This window comes from Nicotiana tabacum, chromosome 18, assembly GCF_000715075.1.
Source record: "Nicotiana tabacum cultivar K326 chromosome 18, ASM71507v2, whole genome shotgun sequence".
Taxonomy (NCBI): Eukaryota; Viridiplantae; Streptophyta; class Magnoliopsida; order Solanales; family Solanaceae; genus Nicotiana; species Nicotiana tabacum.
In genome coordinates this window covers 141337445-141361513 of record NC_134097.1, presented here as the reverse complement: position 1 = coordinate 141361513, position 24069 = coordinate 141337445, and the positions used below count along the sequence as shown (strand labels likewise).

At 36.1% G+C, this 24069-nt stretch overlaps 1 protein-coding gene and 1 long non-coding RNA gene across 19 annotated transcripts; one reads left to right on the top strand and one right to left on the bottom strand.

Moving 5' to 3' along the window:
• Nucleotides 1–10540: 10540 nt before the first annotated feature.
• LOC107805088 (uncharacterized) lies at nucleotides 10541–18708 on the top strand. Of its 18 annotated transcripts, none has more exons than XR_012702345.1 (8): nucleotides 10569–10850; nucleotides 11872–12301; nucleotides 12904–13209; nucleotides 14570–14710; nucleotides 14819–14894; nucleotides 16516–17652; nucleotides 17843–17908; nucleotides 17991–18708. XR_012702345.1 is itself a non-coding variant. In XM_075237365.1 (3 exons), exons 2-3 carry the CDS (start codon nucleotides 11903–11905, stop codon nucleotides 13747–13749), a joined length of 1245 nt encoding a protein of 414 aa, XP_075093466.1. In that variant the 5' UTR covers nucleotides 10541–10850; nucleotides 11872–11902; the 3' UTR covers nucleotides 13750–13994. The 18 variants fall into 18 exon arrangements, 2 of the variants coding, with proteins under 2 accessions (XP_075093466.1, XP_016484554.1); XR_012702344.1 differs by having other exon boundaries at nucleotides 14570–16644; nucleotides 16766–16851; nucleotides 17233–17652; XR_012702353.1 differs by lacking the exon at nucleotides 14819–14894 and having other exon boundaries at nucleotides 10563–10850; nucleotides 14488–14662.
• Nucleotides 18709–18935: 227 nt separating this feature from the next.
• On the bottom strand, nucleotides 18936–19778 carry LOC142172989 (uncharacterized). The gene is made up of 2 exons (XR_012702354.1): nucleotides 19627–19778; nucleotides 18936–19539 (listed from the first exon to the last, which is right to left on the bottom strand). It is a non-coding gene; the product is annotated as an uncharacterized LOC142172989 (long non-coding RNA).
• Between the last annotated feature and the right edge of the window lie 4291 nt (nucleotides 19779–24069).

The following is a 24069-nucleotide window of genomic DNA, read 5'->3' as shown; positions in this document are numbered from 1 at the left end:
AGGGAATATAGTTTGAGTTTTGGCAATCAGGCGCCCACCTGGAGAACAAGGGAATACAGTTTGAGTTTTGGCAATCAGGCGCCCATCTGGAGAACAAGGGAATACAGTTCAAGTTTTGGCAATCAGGCGCCCATCTAGAGAACAAGGGAATACAGTTTCATGTTTTGGCAATCTGGCGCCCACCTGGAAAATAAGGGAATACAGTTCAAATTTTTGGCAATCAGGCGCCCACTTGGAGAACAGGGGAATACAGTTTCAAGTTTTTGCAATTAGGTGCCCACCTAGAAAATAAGGGAATACAGTTCAAGTTTTGGTAATCAGGCGCCCACCTGGAGAACAAGGGAATACAGTTTCAAGTTTTGGCAATCAGGCGCCCACCTGGAGAACAAGGGAATACAGTTAAAGTTTTGGCAATCAGGCACCCACCTGGAGAACAAGGGAATACCGTTAAAGTTTTGGAAATCAGGCGCCTACCTGGAGAATAAGGGAATACAGTTAAAGTTTTGGCAATCAGGCGCTCACTTGGAGAATAAGGAAATACAGTTAAAATTTCGGCAATCAGGCTCCCACCTGGAGAACAAGGGAATAGAGTTCAAGTTTCGGCAATCAGGAGCCCAACTGGAGAACAAGGAAATACAGTTCAAGTTTCGGCAATCAGGGGACCACCTGGAGAACATGGGAATACAGTTCAAGTTTCGGTAATCAGGCGCCCACCTGGAGAATAAGGGAATACAGTTCAAGTGTTGACAATCAGGCGCCCACCTGGATAACAAGGGAAGTCATTTCAGAATTCAATTCAAGTTAGAAGTAGCAGAAGCTCATAGCAAGAATGCGAGTCAACAATCCGAGATGATCACAGAAGTTAGTTACAAAACAGAATAAGAAAAAAAGAAAGAAGTGAATCCAAAATGCAAAAGTAGAGAGAGATGTGAACTGCTCAAGACATGACTGAAATCACGAGCACTGCATATCCGTTCTTGATCCGAAAAGTTGAAGAAGAATGAACTAGCACCTGTAGCTAGCAAGCGTCAAGGTTCAAATCTAAAGTCTTAATGAAGAACCATTCAAGACTCAAGAGCAAGCTTCAGAAGACTTATAGATAGAAATCTTGTAACTCATAGTTGACAGGCTTAGTTAGTCTTTTTTATTTTTTTTATTTTGATGTAATAACAAAACCGCGAACCGGAACCTCGACGGTACCTCAATCGGCTCTCCACCTCGGTACTCCATCACTATTCCTAATTCTGAACTACACGTGGCCTAATTCCTTTATAGCAAAGGATATGTAGGCAGCTCAGATATCAGGGCTCGGTTACATTCTCCTCCCTCTTAGTTTTTGGTCTCCTTAAATAACGGTCCGGTCAGTCGTTCTTTGTCTGAAAACTCTTCACATTTCCAGTCAAAGAGGGGCAACTATAGACATGTGAGTTTTGACCCTCCCCGAGATTTCACCCATTTTAGCGTAAAATATTTAGTTTAGGCCTAATATCAATATTTCAATTAGTTTTGACTCTTTTACTTTATTATATAAAAAAAATTACAAAAATATTTCTTCTTTTTAGTTGCTTTTAGTTTATTAATTTTCATAAAATCAAAAAATACAAAAAGTAGTACCTTATATTTATTTTAATGTGATATTTGAAAATATCAAAAAAATAGGGTTGTTTTAACGATTAGTCTTATCTTAATAGTTATTTTACTTAAGTAGGATTAATTGGTAAATGAGGTCGTATTTTTAGTCTTGTCCACGGAGAGCATAAAATTTGGGCTCAAACGACTCGGGGCTAAAACGTGGCCAAGTCGTGAAGATTATCAGACCAAGTGAGACTGCAGGCCATTATATTACTTCCCGATATGAGTTTTGAGTTGGCTTTGACGTTTTCACTAGTTGAAATGTGTACAAGGAAATATGTTACTATTCGAACTAAGATTATCAATATTGAATTTCGGACCAGCCTTATTCCATGGTTTTCTTTTTTGATTTGTTAAAGCTGAGAGAACATTTAAATGCCTTTTCTTTAGAAAGCTTCATCTTTGGCCTCGATTCCAGCGTGAACATTGATTAAAGTGTGGGTTTGAATCCGTGTTTGGTTGAGTTTCCGGTGCTAATTCGGGTTTCGTCCGCGGTTCGTCACATTTTTGAGTGTTAAACATTAAAACAACCGATTTTCCGGCTACATTGAGGTCCAATTCTATCATCCTCTATCCGTTTTATTTAAGTTTAATGTTAAATGTTTGTTTGGTGATATGATCCCGTTGTTTTTTGTAATTGTTCTCCTTGGTTTTGAATTTGTTGGTTATTTGCTCGTGTTTACTCGAATTGGTTATAACTGAACATGATTTTGTCACAGTATAAAAATTGGATTGCTATTCATCAACAGAACTACGTCAAATTAGATTAAAGGGGCTCGGGTGCTAAAGTTTATGAAATTGAGCCTTTAATTGTCTATCGCTTTGTTACTTGCCTATATTTGCAAGTAGCATGTTTTAGGCCGTTAATATTCATAAGTATCCATAGCTTGCTTTAGGTGCGCTATAATAAATCATCACAACTACGGGTACGGTTCCCGTGGCGTAGTTGTGATACCTAACTAGTCTTAAATATGAATATCCGTAGTTTTTTTTAATTGAATGCATTTCCTTTGAAAGAAATTGAGGCGCGTCATTCACACAATTGAATCACCCAATCTATTGCCCTCATATTAATTATCTTAACTAATATAGAAAAGTGCCTTGAACTTTCGTAGTTTTCCTTAGGCGCGTTAATTAAATAAACTATCATAGTTACGAGTACGATTCCCGTGACATGATTTGCAACGTGTAACCAAATAATTAGTTGTATAACAATCGGATTATTAAAAGCGGTTTTAAAGGAATAAGAATGCACATAGGTTTCAAAAATGTTTTAAAATCAGATAAATAGGCCATAATAACAGTTGAGCGACTGTGCTAAAACCACAGAACCAGGAAATGCCTAACACCTTTTCTCGGGTTAACAGAATTCCTTACCCGGATTTCTGTGTTCGCAGACTGTAAAACAGAGACAATCTTTCCTCGATTCAGGATTTGAACTGGTGACTTGGGATACCATAAATTATCCCGAATGGCGACTCTGATTTTTAAATAAATAATCTCGTTTCAATTATCATTTAAATTAGAAAAACTCCCTTATACCTCTCCGGGGTGTGAAAAAGGAGGTGTGACTTATATAAATTGAATTGTTATGAATATTAGGGTGTATTTGTATTGGTTTGCTCGTTATTTGGCTAGTTTTGTAGCATTGGAACATCGATTTGAGTCGTCGGAAGGGCTTGGAAGGCGGTCATTGGACTTCAAAGCGAGGTAAGTCTCCTTTCTAACCTTGTAAGAGGAAATTATCCCCATAGGTAAATTAATTGATTATGTGCTTCTATTTATGGGGGGCTACGTACGCACGAGGTGATGAGAGTCCGTGCATAGCTACTATTATGTTTAAGTCCGGGTAGTCTAGGACCTAAAAGCATGCTATACTCTGAATATTTCTAATCTTATTGACAGTTTGAATTGCTTAAATCACATTGAATTAGTAAATGAATTTTTAAAAAGATTAAACTTCATTTTCTTAAATTGTTAAAAGAGAATTGGCTTTTCTTTGGATAATTGTTCCCTAATGACTTCTTGATTGATTGTTTGTGTGTGTTTAATTTTAGAATGGGTCGGACGCCTCAGCAAATTAAATAGATGCATCTATGGTTCGTGCCACTTGATCCTCTAGCAGTACACAATTTCAATACTTATTGGATCGGGTCGTACGACCTCAGTATGATTTGCGCATGTTTGTAATGCTTGCTTGAGATTTACAAGTTGATATTTTCTCCCTGACCTGAGATAAATTGATAAATAATGGATTGTAAATTTGGAGATTCCTAAATGTAAAAAGGGATGTTTACTTGTTTCTTGACTTACTTGAGTTTACTGTCATGTTAATGAATGATTATTCGCATTATAATATATTATTATTGGACCACTAGGAAGTGTTGAAGTCGACCTCTCGTCTCTACTTCTTCGAGGTTAGACGGGATATTTACTAGGTACACGTTGTTTTCGTACTCATACTACACTTGCTGTGCATTTTGTTGCATAGGTTCATGTGTGGCTTAGTGGTGTAGCGGCATGGTTGATGTTGGGGCTTAGGTGAGCTGCATCTTGCGAGACGATCCGCAGCCAGCAGAGTCTCCTTCAGAGTATTGTACTGTATTTTTTCATCCCTGTCCAATTGTATTCCAGGCAGTTATTATATTTTATTCCATTCCCTAGTAAATGCTCACGCACTTGTGACACCGGGTTCTAGGATGAATATGGGGTATTTAGTATTAACTTTTAAATATTTTTTTTTAATTTAAAATGATTATCTTTTACTAGTAAAAATGAAGAAAAAATCATAATTTTCAAATTTATTAAAACGAGAATTTAATAAAGTATTTATGGTTGTCTTGACTGATAACGGTGTCCGGCTCCATCACGACCCTTAGTAGATTTTGGGTCGTGACATCTATTATCGATCTCTCATCGTCCTCTGCCATCTTTATTAGTTGTGATTGGACTATGATGCCCAACTCTGCAGTTCTTTCTCTTGCTTCTGCCTCCTTCCTTAACTAGTGAAAAAGTCTTTCGGGTTCAGGGTCAGGAGGAGGAAGATTGTTTAAACGGTTACTTCTTCTTAGAATTCAATTTGAACACCTGTAATAGTAAATAAATTAACACTCAAACCAACAACGAATAACAACTTATTTCATACAAGTAGCTAATTTCTAATTCCTCGGTAACATCACCAAAAGTTTTTTGAGACCAAATGCACACACAAGGATATGCGATCGACAAATAATAAAGTAATTCGAAACTATCATTCCATGAGGTTTTATGATTAACTATCGTCCAGTCTAAACTACTTATAAGTTAATTGCACAAGCAGTTATGAAGAAAATGTTGTGATTTTTTCTACTAAAAATTATTACAAAACTAAGAAACAAGAAAGAAATTAAGGATGCAAAGCAAGAAAACAAACTCTTACGAGAAATTTAATGAGATGAAAATATTCTGGGATTATGGGATTAATGTCTCTCCTATTGCATTCTTCCAATTGATTCAATTACTTTATGTATCTAGTTTATTGTTTAAAATGGTTTATTATGCTCGTGAAGTTGTTTCGACGTTTTACTCGCTTATTCAAGACAATCTAATACTATATGTCTAGATAATCAGAATTAACAAGAATGCATCTATATCTCCTACAAAAATAACCAAAGCAACTAGATTATGCCTATCCTAATTGCGAATCTATTTTCTGATCCCCAAATTCAGAAACTTACTTTATTCAATTTTATATACAATATATAGTTTTCACTTCGAGTTCAACTATAAATTCATATATTCTACTGTTAGCTATGCCATAAAATAATCAAGTGCAAGTTTGAATAAGCAAATTAATATAATAATTCAAGCACTATAATCAACCGTCAAACAACAATAACCAACAATAACTCATAACCCTAGAATAATAGGGTTCTTATCCATTCATATTCATAACAACAATTAAAGTGTTGTTTTTAAACATAAAAGCTATGAATACTAGATGAATGATAGAAAAATGGATGAAATCCGTGCTCCGTTCATGTATCTAAGCCTTTGTCGCCTTCAACATATGACCAACCCCTCACTAATCACGTTTAGGGAGTATTTATAAGCTAGGGCCGAAGTCTCCAAGTCCAAAACCATGTAGGAAATACTTAATTCGCAGACTGGAAAAGGGTCCAGGCCCTTAATCTTGCGAGGCCTCGACATGGGCGTGCTAACGACCTTGCGGCGCGAGGCTGGTCGCTAGCTTCACCTCGCCAAGAGCCAGGCGTCGCCTGGCCTGGGGCCTGGTTCTTGGCCTTTTTTGATTTTTGCCTTTTCGTACTCTTTTTGTGTTATTTCAGTATCCTTGTGCACAACCTTTACTCATTTTTATATTCGAACGATCCTATACATAAAAATAACTCAATTAAGCTTAAACGTCGCCCATATTAGCATCGATGGGAAATAGATTGTTGATTGACAATACCGTGATAAGGTTAAATATACATGGTCTTTCTAGATGTAGTTATTATAGCGAACCTAAAGAAGAGACGTTGGATCATCTATTTAGGGACAATGACATTGCAACAACTATGTGAAGATTCTTTAGCAACATTTGTGGTGTGATATTAAGTCCTATTCTTCGACATAGGATCATGATTTGGTGGCTGCAGAAGCCTATGAACAAGGTTCAGGAAGTAATGTTCCAATGCCTTCTCTCTCTGTAATATGTTGGGAGATTTGAAAATTCAGGTGTTCAGCTAAATATGAGGGCACCAATATTTTCTACAGGTGTTCAGCTAAATATGGTGGTGATTAATAAAAATAGAACTATCTTCACCTATGACAATAACTTTGCCCCGCGAGGTTAAAGCCATGATGAAGATGGATCAAAACAACATTCCTGCTTTCAAAATCGGGCCAATGAAAAATGAGCTCAAGTGTTTATGGATAGTCCTCTTATCTTAGGTTATTGTTCGAAAACTTTAATTCGATATCTTAAGCACAGTCAACATTTAGATTGCACAACCTTTTTATCATGGATATGATCCCAGGTTTCTATCTAATTTTGTAATGGAATGATAGTGTACATTCCTCATTTAGGATCAAGAGGTTAGACAATATATCTCCCCTCTCTTTTGTACAATTAGTTAATATCCTCGTGCTTCGCGCGATCGTATAAGCTTCTGAATAAACATGAAACATCAAAAATTAAAAGGAAAAATTGTTACTTTAGTCCGTGTCGTCTATTTTTGTTTTGGCCTTTGTGATATCTCACTTAAAACTTTTAATTAACCAAAGTGAGTGATTTTAGTCCTATTATTAACCGAAGTTAAGATTGCAAATATAATGTTTATTACTATAGAGGGCAATTTGAGTATTACAGCTAAAATTTAATTTTTCCATAGTTATATCTGTAAACCCACTGACCAAATCATATATGCACATAGGCAACCTCATATCCAGGGAAAAAAGAGACCTCATAAAACAAAGGCAAATCCATCGAATGCTTCTTGGATACATCTTCAATAGTGATTTTCCTTTTCTTTTGTATAAAAAAATATAAAAATATTTCAAGAACACATGGAATACATTCAAAACCAGAATATGATTTCTTGTTATTATTGCAGAGAAATGTTTATTATTGAACTCTAAGCAGTGGCGTAGACACATTAGTAGGGGGAGGCAAGGACCAAAACCGGAATTAGGCAATAACACAAGGATTAGAATGACTTTTTTTCCAAATTAAAAATATAACAGACATCTAAGGTAGGACATACACACACACACGCAAAAAGAACAAATAAGAAGGAAAAAAACATAAACTTCTTTAAAATAAGCATGAAATATCCAAAATAAAAAATAAAACACGTATATGGCAGGACGTACATACAAAAAAAGAACAAATATAGAAGGAAAGAAATGTATGTGAAAAAAATAATTACAAGAGAAGCGATCTCTCAATTGGAAAAGCGCCAACTCTCATTATATAAAGAGCAAAATATTTAACGTACATAAGTCCTCTCTCCACGCAGAAACTGACTGATGCACATATGAGAGGTTGATTGAGGTATGTAGGAAGGTTGTTCATAGAACTCACATCCTGTTTGTAAAGCAAAGTTTGTTTCTCAAAGGATTTCCCTTATAATTGTGGGAATGAAGGCCTTGAGATGTGCAGCTATATAAGAGTCCATATATACTAAAAGAATTAGAGAAAAGTGATTCACGTGTAGTGAATTATTGCCGCCAGGGGAAAGAAACTGATTCTAAATCGTCATTTACCTCTACCCCAAGTTCATTCCTATTCAAATATATGTTCTCATATATACACATGTTTATCGACTTAAATATGATATTATCTCTTCTTTCCTCTGTCACATTATAGAGAACATATTCTTGTAAAACACCACCAAAATCTATCAAGAAAGTTTCTGCGTGGGAATTTTTTCTTTAAAAAAATTAGGCATTACATGTATCTTCGGTGCACCAATTGATACATTTCATATATTAAGTATTTAAATCTTTAATACGAAAGTGATTCTCCTTCATTAATAATATAAAAGTGTCATTGTTAACTATAAATACCTCTAAATAATAATGTTACGATTTTAGATTTAAAAAAACAAAGTATTTCATTTTCAAGAATAGAGTAAGATGTCGTGCACGATACAATTTATTCCAAGAACGCATTAGTTCAAAAAAGAAAAGCACTTAATCTTCACCAACCAGGTTATGCTCAAACCGCAAGAAGTTTCTTGTGATTAGCCAAAGAAACCACATGAGAATTCTTTGTTTCTTTCAAAGAACTGGAACTCAACTTTTCTGGCCAAAATCTGGTACGTGAAAGCTTTTTGTTATGCAGAAATTATCAGTGCGGAAGTGACGAACTTTGACGCATCTTTAGAATATTACCAAATTCTCACACTTTCTTTCTCTCGCTGAAGTGACGATCTTCAGAATAGTAGAAAATTCTCACTCTTTCTTTCTCTCTGTATTTTGTTGTTTATCACAAAAAAAATTGGAGTGTTTGGTTATGTTGATCACATATTTCTTTGCGACATTATAAATGAGAAGAAGAAACTGTTTAGGCATGTGCAATAAGTGGGACGTGGCTTTTAAGTGACACGAAAGAAACCGTTAGGTACAAATGAAACGTTTCGCTTTTAATTTTGAATAAATGGAAAAAATGAGGAAAAAGGCAAAAAAATCAGAAAAAAGATAAATGTGAATCCTGGTTTAAGAGAGGTGTCATGTTAGCAGTTATTGGCCCTCCTCTATATCTCTCTTTCTCTCTATATATATATCATGGAAAAAATGCATAGAAATAAGGAAAAGGATAAATGTGATTCCTGGATTAAGGGAGGTGCTATGTCAGCAGTTGTTGGCCCTCCTTATATGTATATAAATAAAGAGAGAGAGACAAAGAGAGAGATTGTTGGGTTATCAATACATTGGTTATGGTCTGCCAAACCCCCCTCCACCTGAAGAAGGCTAATATTTTTTTATTATATATCTTTAACTCATGATACACAGGGGCGGATGCACCTTGGTGTAAGCGGTGTCATCCGACACCGCTTCGCCGGAAAAATTCACTAAAAATATGTAAATTATCAATATCCTGTTAAATAAGATGAAATGACGTTGATTGACAGATATATCTTGCTAGCTCTCTTGGTCATGTGTTCCTCTTTTATAGGAGATATCATGAGTTCGAACTTCAGCAACCTCTATTTTAAACCGAGTAGACTTTTTTATGCATTTTCTGCTTAAAATTTTTTGTTCCATTAACAATATTTTTCCTCTAAGTATGTTCCATGGCACGTTTTCTTTCTATCATTTTCTTAGGGGACGATGAAGTTGGTCCAAATCAATTTGCAAAGTCAAATAATGAAAGTTTTTAAGTGATTGTTTAGTGTTATATATAGAAAAAGTAGTTTTTAGTATTATTTCTAATAAGGATATTCTAAATATATTTCAAAAAATGAAAACTTGTCGAGTGGGGTTGTAGTACTCCAATATACTTGAATTTACTTTTTAATCAGATTCGAATTTGTATTATTTTAATGTGTAGCATTATAGTAATTTGTTTATTTGTTTATTTTTTTAACGTGACACCGCTTACAAAAAATTCTGCGTACGCCTCTGATGATACATATATACATAATATTAGGAGAAGTATCATAAAGAGAAAATGCACAATATTTGATTATTTTCACAGAGCATGAATCAATTGTACAAGAATGTTTATGAACATAATGAATTCACACATTTACTCAGAGTAACGAATCTTAATTTGACTGCAATAGCGTTAATCAATTTTTTGGCCCGCCTAATATTGAGGCTAACAAGTACATTATCCTTGAGGCAAATGAAGATATATGAAATTATGATTTTGCTAGCTAGTAGATGAAAATATACAAAGGGAACAAAGTGTATCCTTTAAGGCATGAGATTGAGTGCAAGGTTAGGTTACAGAAACAACAAAACTATAGCATTACATGGAGGAGGTCATCCTCGTCTATGCTATTGTAACTAGCATTGAGATTGATGCTGGGTATTTTTTTTGTTCGGAAATATGTATTTTTAGTCGCTCTACATATATGTGAATTATATACACAGTATATACATATTTTATAGTATATTTTTAACTAATGAATACAATTACTTTTGGCTGACCAACTAATTCTGTATTTACCTTTTTTGGGGTGTGTTATCTTCAATATTTTATATTTTGTGCTTGCTCTTTAAGTCTTGAATTTTATTTTTCCTCTTAAATCTCAGCAATATGTGGTTGCTATGAAATACGAGATGAACCTTAATTTGGTAAATTACAGTTTGCTTTAGATATAATGAAATTCTGCATTGGATAAATTTTGTAAGAAAACAGTATTGTAAAAAACTCTTAATGCTTGACTTTGTTTTAATAATTAATTAGATAGATTAGATTCAGAAAAGTTAAACTTTTATATTCAAGTCGAAACCGCTGGCAAGAAGGAAAAAGAAGAGAATTAACAAAGGAGAGGTAAGTGAAAACAAGCTCTATTTGGCAGATCTTCCCAAAGTACCCTTACCCCAATATTTATTCACTGATCTATCCCTTCTCCTCGACCCCCAAAATATATTTCAAAACCCTAGAACCGCAATATCCAATTCTAATTTCTAAAAGCTTTGTGTTCTCCGGGAGCAATTACAATCCAGAATACTCACAAACGATTGTTCAATTAAATAGCTATTTCATCAATTCTTCGAGAAAGGTGCGTTTTCTTAGCTTATTACCTTGTAAATTTTGGGTTTTTGTAGCCCTAATTCTTCGATTTTTGAGAACGTATTGAATGTTTTACTTCATTTGGGGGTTTTAATTACCTTAAATTGAATAGATTATTTCTGTGCTTAACTGAATTTTTTTACAATATTTTGGTATTGTTTTTTTTTTTCTTTATTTGCTAAAAAGCCCCCTCCCCCCCCCCCCCCCCCACATTGTTTAGGTTGTTAATTTCTGCAAGATTCAACCGATTACTTCTGTTTGATCTTATCGAAATTTCTACTTATATAACTTTTAGGAATTTCATTGATTTTTTTTGCTAATCATGATTCGAATTTAATTAAATTTTTTGTTTATTTTGTATTTTTTAGGCTTTGAAATTTCATAACTTCAGTTCACGACTTCTATGAGATTTCATCTGAATATTTTCATTTTTATTGTTCTAGGGAATTTCATCGAATTTGTTTATTGCTAATCACAACTTTAAGCCAATTACGAGAATTTTTTTAATGAATTTATTGGGATCATTTTCCTTAATTGATAATCAATCCTAATTTCTTCGAGAAATAGCAATAAAAATCTAAAAATCTCGAAAATCCATAAAGATATTGAGCTAATGGTTTAACAGTTGTGCAGCTTGGTTCAGTATTGCAATTAATTTGTAGGCGATTTGGCATATTAAACGGTTTTTTCAGGTAATGGAGATGTTGTGAAGGCTTCTTTTTTAGTTCGGGGTCTATGGTCAACTTTTTTGTCTATTTTAACTCATCCTTTTTGTATAATGAAGGAGGGTTGTATATGAGTTTTTTGAGATTAGGTTTTGAGATATTTAGCCTATCGGTTTGCTGAGTTTTTGGTATAATGTGTGAACAGTAAACATATTTGAGGGGTGTTGGCTGGAACTCAAACACGTTCTCCTCTGGTCTATTTGAACTTAATTTTCAGTGCTTATGTTGTATTAGAATCTATTTACAGAATTTTTGTTAGCGTTATAACTTTTTGTCTTATCACAGGTTGTGGCTGTTGGAAAGAAATTTTGCTCAAATGAGGTTCAAAAAGGGTGATAAGGTGGAAGTAATGAACAGAGCTGAGGTGCCAATCTCATGGCGTGCTGCCGAGATAGTGTCTGGTAATGGCCACACTTGCAGTGTTAGATATGGTTCCGGTTCACCAATGCAAAGTGAAAATATCGAAGAAAGGGTATCAAGGGAGATGATAAGGCCCTGCCCCCCTGTAGTGCAGTGTGTGGAGACTTGGGCACCTGGGGACATTGTGGAGGTATATAATGACTGCTCTTGGAAAGTAGCCATCATGCTCAGTATTTTACCACGTGATCGTTATTTGGTGAGACTACTTAGTTGCTCTCTGGAACTTAGCATTCATATATCAGGCATGAGAGATCGACAAAATTGGAAAGATGGCAAATGGATTTTTATCAGAAAGGTACATATTCTTTTTCATTTTATTATTATGTTTTGGCTTTACGAAGAAATTTAAGCTTGTTATAAAAAATTTGTAGTAATTTGGAGTTGCTCTCATCATTTATCTGCTCTTTTCCCTGCCTTTGTTTTTAATTAGAAAAAGTTCATTTGACGGGATTATTTTGTATTGCTGTCTACGTAAGATCCATATATGTTTTTAACTAGATCTTTTTATGAGAACTGTTTCATTTGCGTATATGTGTCTCTATGTGTTCAGTCTCTGTAGCAAAAATGGACTGGACAAGGTATAGTCCGTGTAGCTTGAATAATATGGGAAGTGGGTTTGACCCTAGTGGTTAAGTGTTCTAGATTATACGCATCAAATCAAATTATAAATTATTATTCTAATTGATGGCAGTTTCGGTAGCGTCTATGCAATGAGGGAACAGTTTTGTACGTCTGTGTAGTTGTCCTTACACAGTATTGTATTTGATGTGCTTATGGTAATAAGCAGGTGAATTTTATATATGATGCATATGGTGTATCTTTCAATAATTTGTATAAAAAATTCAGAATCTATTTCTTCCTTGCCTTCCCTGATCTCACTATTGTTTTCTTTTGTAGGGTTTTGATCAAGCTGGGACCCAGAGATCTAACAAAATTTCAGCTCAAGATTGTAATCGGAAGATGAAGTCGCAGCCGCTGCAACTTGATGCACATACTAAAGTTCTTGGAGAAACTGATGGTTTAGCCACTGAAGGAAAAAATAGAGGACAAGAGTCTTGTTTAATCTCATCAAGATCCCTAAAGAGAATGTCTCCTTATTGCTCGTCTGGTGTTGATTCACTTTATGGGAATGCTCAGAAATATCAAGCAATTGAGACCGATAATCGCAGGCAACGAGCAGCTCTGGTGACCTTACAGGAAAAGGTAGATGCTGTTGCTTACCCAAGAGGAACTCTGGGTGAAAAATACGTGCATACTTCCATTAACATTAGATCAAATGGATTTAATGAATTGGAGAGAGAAGATTTAGGTGGTGTCATTGGCTTTTCCCCTAGGAGAAGCTTGGAACCTAGTGATTCTGATAGCGATGCCTGCTCTGTTGGTAGTTGTAGTGTCACTAGTGAGAGACCAAACGAATTATTAGGTCATCTTCTACGAGTTTCACATCGAGTGTCAGGTTGCCTTTGTAGTGATGCTGAGTCGTTTTGTGGTTCAGGTCCTTCAGGATATAAGGAGAAAAGTCATAATAATCCTCCAGAAAAGGAATTGGCAACAAGTGTTCATAGATTAGAGTTGCATGCTTATCGCTGCACCCTGGTGGCATTATATGCTTATGGACCATTAACTTGGGAAAAAGAAGCATTATTAACCGATCTTCGTATAACACTGCATATTTCAAATGATGAACATTTGATGGAGCTAAAGAACCTAATTTCTTCTAAAGGTTCATATTATATCAAATAGCAGCTGTAATGTTTTTCTTTCTTTTCTTCTCTATGTTAGGTTCCTGTTGCTAACAGAATTGTAAAAAGCCAGATGTCATGTTATGTTTTGTAACTTTGGAGGTTCAGTTTAATACAGTTTTTCTGACTGTTCACTTTTGTAGTATGGGATCTTGTATCTATTTTTTTATATTGGAAATATGTATCAACATATCATGGTGAATGACTGTACTGATTCATGTCCTTGTGCGGTCAGGGTTTTCTTCAGTTCACTTTTATCTTGTGATTCCTATGCGCAGTATAGGACTACATTGCACACATTAGAAATATCTATTTTAGATCCAAAGCATCATGTAGCACAAAATATACGCGGGTATAGGAGTGATAGTGCACTGTATCCTTCATTGAAGTGTGTGTTAAAGTTCTTTCGTACCTCTTAAATGATTGTACGAGGAGCTTTTGCAGACTAGATGCCAAAATATTTGAAGGAGGGCACATGCCCATTAATGTAGGCTGTAGTTGAAGATTAACTGATGCAAATAGTTGAAGGATAAGCCTGGAAGTTTTTTATCTGAATATTTAGTTTGTACAGCCTTCAGATGTAATTTGGAATTTCGCTTAGCTGTATGAAGTGGTGGTTATAACTTGGGACTAGAAATTTTAAGTCTTATCTACTTTTCCTATGAATCTTTGTATATAAGCTCTAATCTGCACAACTTCCCAATGTTACTAAATGGTTTTAATATGTATTTATGGACAGAATTTTGCTGTCTATAAAAAATTTGGCAGCATATGAAGCTCCTTTTTGAGGATATTATTAATCAGTCCCATGCGTATTCCAGGGCCGAAAATTGAAGCATCATCCCTTGCTTCCATATGTATAAAGATGATGCTGGGATTTGCGGCCATTCAAGTGGGCATAAAATGGGGATACTGTAAGCATCTGCTTTCCCAGAAATCTTGGCAAATCTCTCGTATCACAGGTTTCCTATTTTGTTTGCAGTTTAACTTTGTTTGTATCTGAGCTTCAAATCTGCATAAATTCCGTCTTTCCGATGGAAGTAAAGGAGTTGATGATATGTTCTTTGCAGTTCTTCATGGAAGATTTGTTGTTGAAAGATGTAGACATGTAGTGAATTTTGTTTGGTACATTCTATATAACTTTAGGTAAGCCCACATTTGCTATCAAATAATTTGGGTTTCATTACCGTGGATGGTGGTTAGATTTAAGATCTGCTGGTGATTCTATAATGTGGTGTTTTCTGTATCTGTTTCCCATGTTTCCCTATTATAAGTAGGTCAATTGCCATTGTTTCCTTTGCATTTTGAATTATTCCTTGAGCAGATATATACTACTACAACAACAACAACAAACCCAGTAGTTTCCCACAAGTGGGGCTTGAGCAGATATATAATTGTAGCAAATTTTAATTTCACGCTGATGGTGTATTCTTCTTCTTATTCTTTATTTGTCCATTTTAGGCTGTTTGTTGGTTTATGGATAATTTTTTGGCATTTGGAAAATCTATAGCAATTTATTGTTTCATATTGGAATCTGTTTCAGGCAGGTTCTCATAATATGTTCCTTATAGAAAAAAGGGAGAATTCTTTTTTTTTTTTTTTGTTCTCTTATGAATAATAATAATAAAAAAGAGAGAGAGAGAATGCAGTATATGTGCTGGAATGAGTTCTTAGCTTCATCTTATTAAGTTTTGGAGCAAATAACAAACAAGTTGAATAAGCTTGACAAAGTTTTTCACTACTTTTACGATGTCAATCAATTGGTAACATGTTAAACTCCATGCACGATGATGTCATTTAAGGAAGTTGGTTCCAGTTTAGATCTATCAAGGCTGCAGGATCATATTTATTGATTTTTTTTTTTGTAAAGCAATAAAATCATATTTATTAATCAATCAACTACATCTCAGTCCCCAAATATGATTCATTATATCTGTTCCACTCTACTCAGACCCCCAACGAGCTCATTACTATGTGGATTCATCATAAATTGATTATATTTACGCGTGTTGTTAATCTACCGCAACCCTTCTTTTATCCGGTCTTGAAACCTGCTACACTCTGAGTATAGTTGTTGTTAGACTGCATAATTTTTGTAAAACAAGATCTAGCTGCATTGAGTAAACAAAGAATTCACTAGGATAATGAATTGAAGACTCATTTTTGTTCTTTTTGTACTTGCTAATAGCAGTACTTGAAAGAATTCCTTCTGTCTTTTTTCAGGTTTAAATGGTCTCTTAGAATCATGCTTTATATTTGCTAAGCTGGAGTTTAGTTTATGTGTTTTGACAAAAGGAGCTGAGTGTGTAGACATGCACAGGTTCCATTATATACATGCAATGTGTTAAAGAGATGTCTAACCTACACAACAGCTTAATTGGCACAGAATCTCAGTTATGGTGCTAATATGCTGAAACATATAACTCTTCCTTACTAACTCCAATAGGTTGGTCGTGTGGCACATTCCTTATGGATAATAGATGGGGTTTTTTATGAGAATTTCAATTCATTTTTATGTGTTGAGAATTTATCAAGACTAAGAAGTTGACTGCTGAACTTGCCTATGGAATATTTTTATGTGTTGGTCTGTGCACTTCTAACTGTTGCTTTAAATTGAGGTCAAACTGCAATCTTTCTAAGGAGTCAGTTGTTAAACTGCTCATAGGGGAATATTTGTTATATGCACAATCAGTTTGACATAATCATCTAGTTCATATAACATTTTTGGCTAATCTGTTAGTTCTTATTGGGCTTATTCTCCTGGTAGAAAAGGCGTCTCAAGCGAGAAGATACTTGTCTTCCTGACTTGGTTGATGCTTTAGTTATTGCAAGGTGGTACAGGCGAACTAATGTTCTCATGTAGTAATATGCTGTGTCCCATCCACAACACTACAAGGTAAGTGCTAAACACGCGTGTTGACCTTCTCCTAACCTTGCTTACCCTGGCTGCACTTTTCATAATGTTAGTTAAGGAATATTTCTTGATCTCAAATTTTTTTCTGGTTGTATTGGGTCAGGGAGGATGGGGCCGTGGCTGAAGGGGCGTTTCACCTGGCAGAGGTGCCAGTTGATACCTCAAGAGGTTATTCCAGATACCTGTTTGGTAGTCATCCTTGTCTTTTTCTTTATTTTCTATGTGATCTTATCATACTCCCAGTTTGATGATTCTCTCATCTACCAAATTACTCTAGGACATCTGCACTTTGGATATTTCTCCAAGCTAAAGTTGTACATTTGCACTTTAGCAAAATCATGTATTTCAAAATGAGAATCTGCTCAAGTATGAATGCTTTAGATTGCTTAGTTTTAATGAATTGCACCCAGATTTCTATACTTCAGGAATAATTTTTGGCAATTTCTCTATGTTCTCTGTTATGTGAATGGAAGAGACAACAAAAAAGTTGAGGGTGTTCAGAATTCCATTATTGCCATTTGAGGTGTTGAGTTCTGGTTAGACATTTTTTGAGTTTCTATCTTTTGAAAGGTGTTTACAGCAGGCCAAACTGGGCATGTGGAAGCATGATGAGGGGTTTTAGATAGTGGTGTTGCCTTTTTCACTTTGAGAAACCTGAGAATGCCTTGATCCACTACGTTGAGGTCAGATGCAAATTGTACAAGGAAAATAGGAAAAAGGAAAATGATCTTGACTTATTATCTTAAAAAGCGAATCGTTGAGCATAATGAGTTGAGCTAAGGAGTCATTTGGGTGGTGCCTCAGGACGTGAGAAGCTTACGAGTTTAACCCATTATGCATCACGTGGACCATATGATTGGAAAAACACAATAGATGCTTTGAAGGAAAGAGACAACCTACCTCTTTTGTGGAAAATAGATGTCAGCAGGCTTTTTATGCTAGGGAGCAATATGCTGGATAGTCCATCTTTTCTTTTGAATTTCTTGGAGGGTATGATGCTGTTATGATGCACTTGATTCTCTCTTTTGTACTTCTATAGTACCTTCTTTTTACTTCTTATCATAAAATACCTTAGTTTACCACACAAAAGAAAGAGTTGACGTAAGGAGTTTGCAATCTCATTACTTCATTCTCAAAAAAAGTTTGCAATCTTCTTACTTATGCTCTGCAACCAATACAGGCCTTTTTGCCTTTTGTTTTGTCGGCCATGGATTGATCAAGCTTGTAAACAAGCCATTAAAACTAGGTATGCATCAGCCCTGTTATCTTTGCAGCACCCTGAGACAATGAACTGTCTTATAGAAACCATTTTGTTTTCCTTTATGCAGTTAATTTCACTGCCTGGGAGTTGGGGACATGACAATGACACCGAGATTGGGAATTAAATCCTAGAAGAGGCTTTAATGATTGGGAGATGGAAGAAGTAGGGCAATTACTCCAATTACTTGGCACAACAGTGGTGGAGGAAGACAAGGAGGATCTTATAGTTTGGACAGCAAGCAATGATCTGTGATATTCTGTCAAAAGCTGTTATGATCTTCTTCAGGAACAAAATGATCAGTATGAATCTAATTGGCCATGGAAAATGTTATGGAGAACCAAAGCACCTACCAAAGTAGAGAAGCAATTTAACTCAAGATAATTTACAAAAAAGGGGATTCTGCCCAAGTAACAAATGCTACTACTTATGTGAAGAAGGGTTGGAAAGTGTTAATCATCTAGTTATCCATTGTAAAATTGCTAAACAGTGCTGGGAGCTTTTTCTGAATCTATGTGGCGTTTCGTGGGCTATGCCTCCCGACATAAGATCCTTACTGGTCAGTTGGCAAGGGCAGAAGGTATCAAGGACTATGCGTTAATCCTTGTGCTTGTGTTTGTATTCGTGGTTCCATTTACTTATGGCTTTTAGAGAAGTTATCAAAAGTTGGGTGTGCTTGAATTGTGCCGAAACTCCTCTATTGATGTAAGAATTCGAAGAAACACTTGTATATAAATGCCGACGAAATTTGTACATCTCATCCTAATATAAAAGATCTTCTTTGATAATTCATTTAAGATTTAACTTTAGAGCTGGGAGCATGGTAATTAACAATCTTGAAAGGATTGGATTCGTATGAGAGAGAGCCCAAGTAGGGATTAGGAGAAGGCGGCAGTCAAGTCTTTTGTGTTGTTATTGTGTCTCTGTTCACCTATCATTCTTATTGCACATTAGACTTTTGTAGTAACACATTTCTAACTAGGATAGAACGGAAATACTGTTGAACAAGAACACATAAAATAAGCAACCACAGTAGCTTCATCTATCCAAATCGGTCCATCCAAACAAATCGCAATCCACATTCAGAAGATATGAATAAAAACTTCATACCGTTCCCACAAACCAGAAAGAAAATAGAACAGAGTTCAAAAAGCCTACATATTCTGGAACAGAGAGTCCTCAGAAGCCCATCAATGGTGGAAAAAAATGGGACACCAGTACATAGGAAAAAAGAAAAATCATAACCGCATCCACAAATGCTGTCCGAGAAGGTTGATTACTCTCTTAATCAAAGGTCTCATCATCATCAAGCTCAGCCTCATGTCTGCAGCAACACACAGCTGTTGTTGTGCAGCCAAGTCGATCGCAAGGGCAGGAGACTCCACAAAGTGCAAGTTAGGAACAGGAAAATCATATTCATCAAAATATGATTCTAATATGTTTCTTCTGCAGAATGGCACAATTTAGCTAATAGTTGAATGAAGAAAGTAAGTACCCGGCAAGGCTTCTCAAACTTGTAGTTACTCTTTGCTGATATCTCATAGTATTACAGATTCTTCTTAACCTGCTTAGCCTTAACTTGACATCAACCTTGTTTCCGCACAGAACAATAGGAATATCTGATACAACAGAATATCTATCAGTTTGGAAACAAAAACAATTCGAAAGCACAAAAATCAAATTTAAAAAAGGATACTTAGACATACAGGCAAAGATCCCTGTGCCATTCTTGTATGTCAATTGGTCGGTCACGAATCTCCTGTTTTGCGAATCTTTATTTAAGTCCCTTTTCGTAGTTAACCTTTTAGGATGAGCAGTTGTTAATTCTGCCCTTGTATATTTCCATAATTCCATTGATTCTTTCATATAGCATGGTATCAAAACATGCATTTATTTCTCATTTATCTTATTTATGTCTTTAAACTTTTCCCTCACATGTTGGTTTTTTTCCATGAGGTAAGCACGTGATATTGTTTGTCTATATAATGTGACACCGGGCTCAAACTCAAAATCTCTGTCTGCTCGGGATGATTGCATCTATATCCGTTTTTTGTGTCACATTTTAACTTATGCCCGCTTTGCAAAAAAAATTGCAAGCGTACTCGCTTTTTCGCATAACTTCAGCATACAGGGCTGAAGTAGCAAAGGCAATCACCCAAAACTTCAGCATTCTAGTAGCCGGGCCTGAAGTTCAGCTCTAGAGCTGAAGTTTTTGTGTTGTAACTTGGAAACTTCAGCTCTAGAGCTGAAGTTTCTTGGACTATTTATCACAAGTAAATCTTTTTATTCAGAATCTGCAATGTCGAGGATTAATCTTCATACAACAAATATTTGATAATTTCCCTCTGCTCTTTATTTAGCAGTTTTGGCGGTCATTTATACAATAACAGTTACTTAGATGCAATATTCGGTATGGCTTGCTCCAGAAAATTTCAGATACAGACCCAACCAAACACTCCAAGCAATGGATAAAGGATTTAATTGAATAAAGTATAATATATTTCATGTTACTATCCAACAAAACATATTGCATTTTCTGGAAAACAATCTGCAACTTTTCCTGTTACTATCACATAAACTAAGTTCTAGCCACTGAATCTTGATCTACAGGCTGAAGTTCAAATCTAAAAAGGCTGAAGTTCGTCAGTTACAAACAAAAACCCAGTTACAAACAAAAACTTTAGCTCTAGAGCTGAAGTTCCCCAGTTATAAAACAAAAACTTCAGCTCTAGAGCTGAAGTTCCCCAGTTACAAAAACAAAAACTTCAGCCCCAGTTACAAATAAAAACTCGCCAGTTACAAACAAAAACTTCATCTCTAGAGTTGAAGTTTTTGTGTTGTAACTGGGAAACCTCAGCTCTAGAGCTGAAGTTTCTGAGAGTTCCAATTTGGGTATCCTTAAATATTCCTTCTCTATCAAACTTGATAAAATGCAGCAACACATAGGAAGCAACCCTTTGCAAATTGAACGATAATGCTTGCTTGCCTTATTAAAATTGATGTTGCATACAAGACATATCTGTTATATATGAAATTATTATTCGTATTATCACTATATTATTTTTTTAACAAAATTATCCACTTATTAAAGTATTACAAAGCATCAAAAGCAGTTGAAAAGTATGTTTCGAAAGGAAATAATAAAGTCAAATGATCAGGTCCTTTGCCTTTGGTCAATTCACGTAACTACCAGACAGTTTGTGAACGTTTGTGGTTGTTTGCAAGAAGAAAACGAAAGAAAACGAAGGAGGAGAAGAAAAGGGGCTGAAGTTGTTTAAAAAGTGGGTACAAATTAAAAAATTTTTAAAAAAATGAGTATAGGTTAAATGGGGGCGACCAAATAGGGCGCCCGGTGCAATTTTTACTGTCTGCTCCAAGAGCATATTGAAGTGTGTGAATTTTTAGATTGTCAGGCACACTTCCACAGCTTTAAACTAGAAGAGTTTTTTTTACAACAGTACAGATAACAACAATTAGCAATACCAGAAAAAAGACAAAAAAAAAAAATCAGAAACAGAATTAGAAAACTAATTGACAGAGTGTAAACAAAGAATCCAGTAGAAATAGAGAACTTAAAAATCAAAAAGTGCGTTTTTCATTGGCTTCCTAGCAAGTGTGTCTAGGGTCACAAAAGGGCTGGCGCTAGAATGGAGAGGTCGAAGGAAAAATGGCAGCCAAGAAAGCAGCATTTATGAAGCTAATGGAGATCGCCGACGAGGAGAAGAATAGGACGAACTGGAGCACTATAAGAAGGTAAAGAACGAGGCGAAGTTAGCGGTCACGCTAGCTAAAACTGCAGCCTTTGAGTGCTTGTATGAGGAACTTGGAGGCAGAGGTGGTGACAAAAAATTATTCAGGCTAGCCAATGCGAGGGAGAAAAAGGCTCTAGACCTGGACCAAGTGAAGTGCATCAAAGACGAGGAAGGCAAGGTGTTGGTGGAAGAGGCGTGTATTATGCACATGTGGTAGACATACTTTCATAAACTCCTAAACTAGGATGGGGACATGAGCATTGTGCTTGGGGAGTTGGAAACCTCAGAAAGCTAGCGAGATTTCAGGTTTTGTAGGCATATTAAGATTGGGAAGGTTGAGGAGGCTATGTGGAGGATGAGTCGGGGTAGGTCGACCAGACCAGACGAGATTTCGGTGGAATTCTGGAAGGATGCAGGCTGGGCAGGCTTGAAATGGCTTACTGGATTGTTTAATGTCATTTTTAGGACGAAGCGGACGCCGAAAGAATGGAAGTGGAGTGTGATGGTCCCATTGTACAAGAACAAGGGTGATGTCCAGAATTGCACCAACTATAGAGGTATCAAGCTGCCGAGTCACACCATAAAAATTTGGGAGAGGGTAGTGGAGAGGAGGGTGAGAAGGAGTATGTCTATTTCAGAGAATCAGTTCGGATTCATGCCGGGGTGGTCGATTATAGAAGACATCCGTCTTGTGAGGAGGTTGATGCAGAAGTATAGAGAGAGGAAGAAAGACTTACAGATGGTGTTCATTGGATTAGAAAAAGCCTACGACAAAGTCCCTAGGGAGGTTCTATGGAGATGTTTAGATGTTAGCGACGTTCCGATAGCCTTTATTTGGGTGATTAAGGACATGTACGATGTAGCTAAGACTCGGGTGAGGACTGTGGGAGGGGATTCAGATTATTTTTCAGTGGTGATGGGATTGCATCAGGGATCAGCTCTTAACCCATTTTTATTTGCCCTAGCGATGTATGTGATGACGCGTAACATCCAAGGGGAAGTGTCATAGTGTATGTTATTTGCAGATGATATAGTGCTTATTGACGAGATGCATGGCGAGGTTAATGCTAAGATGGAGGTGTGGCGACAGACCTTGGAGTCTAAAGGCTTCATTTTTAGCAGGACAAAAACAAAATACTTGGAGTGTAAGTTTAGTGTTGGGATACATGAAGCAGAAGTGAACGTGAAGCTTGATACCCAAGTCATCCCCAAGAGAGATAGTTTCAAATATCTTGGTCCTATTATACATAGTAACAGGGAGATTGACGAGAATATCACACACCATATAAGAGCAGGGTGGTTGAAATGGAGGCTTACGTCTGATGTTTTGTGTGACAGAAATGTGCCACCTAGACTTAAGGGCAAGTTCTACAAAACGTAGTTAAACCGACCATGTTGTATGGAGCCGAGTGTTAGCTAGTCAAGAAATCTCATGCCCAATAGATGAAAGTAGAAGAAATAAGGATGTTGCGATGGATGTGTGGGCATACCAGAGAAAGATAAGATTAAGAATGAATATAATAGGGATAAAGTGGGTGTGGCTCCTATGGAAGAGAAGTTAAGGGAATCGAGGCTGAGATGGTTTGGTCATGTGAAGAGGAGAGACGATGATGCCCCGGTTAGGAGGTGCGAGAGGTTACACGTGGCGAGTCAGAGGAGGGGTAGAGGGAGGCCTAAGAAGAACTGGGGTGAGGTGATTAGGCAAGACATGGTTCTTCTCCAGCTTACTAAGGACATGACCCTTGATAGAAAGGCGTGTAGGTCAAAATTAGGGTGATGGGTTGATAGACAGTCTAGAATTTTTCCTTGTCTCACCAGTAGTAGTAGTACTAGTCGGGTACCTCCTATCTTAGTTCTTTATTTCTATACGGTATGTTAGTGATAGGTTATATGTGTATCCCTATTATGTTTTGATGATCTAACAAACTTACTATTAAGAACCAGATAAGGAACCTGATACATATCCTCAAGAACTTAAAGATCAACAAGTCTCCAGTTGGGGACACAGTTCAATTTTTCAGAGTCATAGGAACCACAGAGGGAACAGATAGCTACCAGTTTCCGAGGAAACTGTACAAGTCAACTGCCCCACCTGTAAAGTTATTTCCTGCACATGCTACAGTACATAAATAGTATAGCAGTCAACTTTATGGGGAATGACCTTTACCTAACTTGCTTACATCATTGTGAGCACGTGAGTTTTGCCTCATACGAATTACTCCAAAATAATTCCCAAAATTAGGTTTTGGCTTTGATTATTTGTTATTTTTAAGAATTATTGCGTGATTTTTCTGATTGTTTGCATATGTTTGTGTTCATGTTTAATTTTATTAATGCATTAAAAATACAAAAAATATAGCATTTGCATTTAAGATTTGATTTTTTTACATTTTTTTG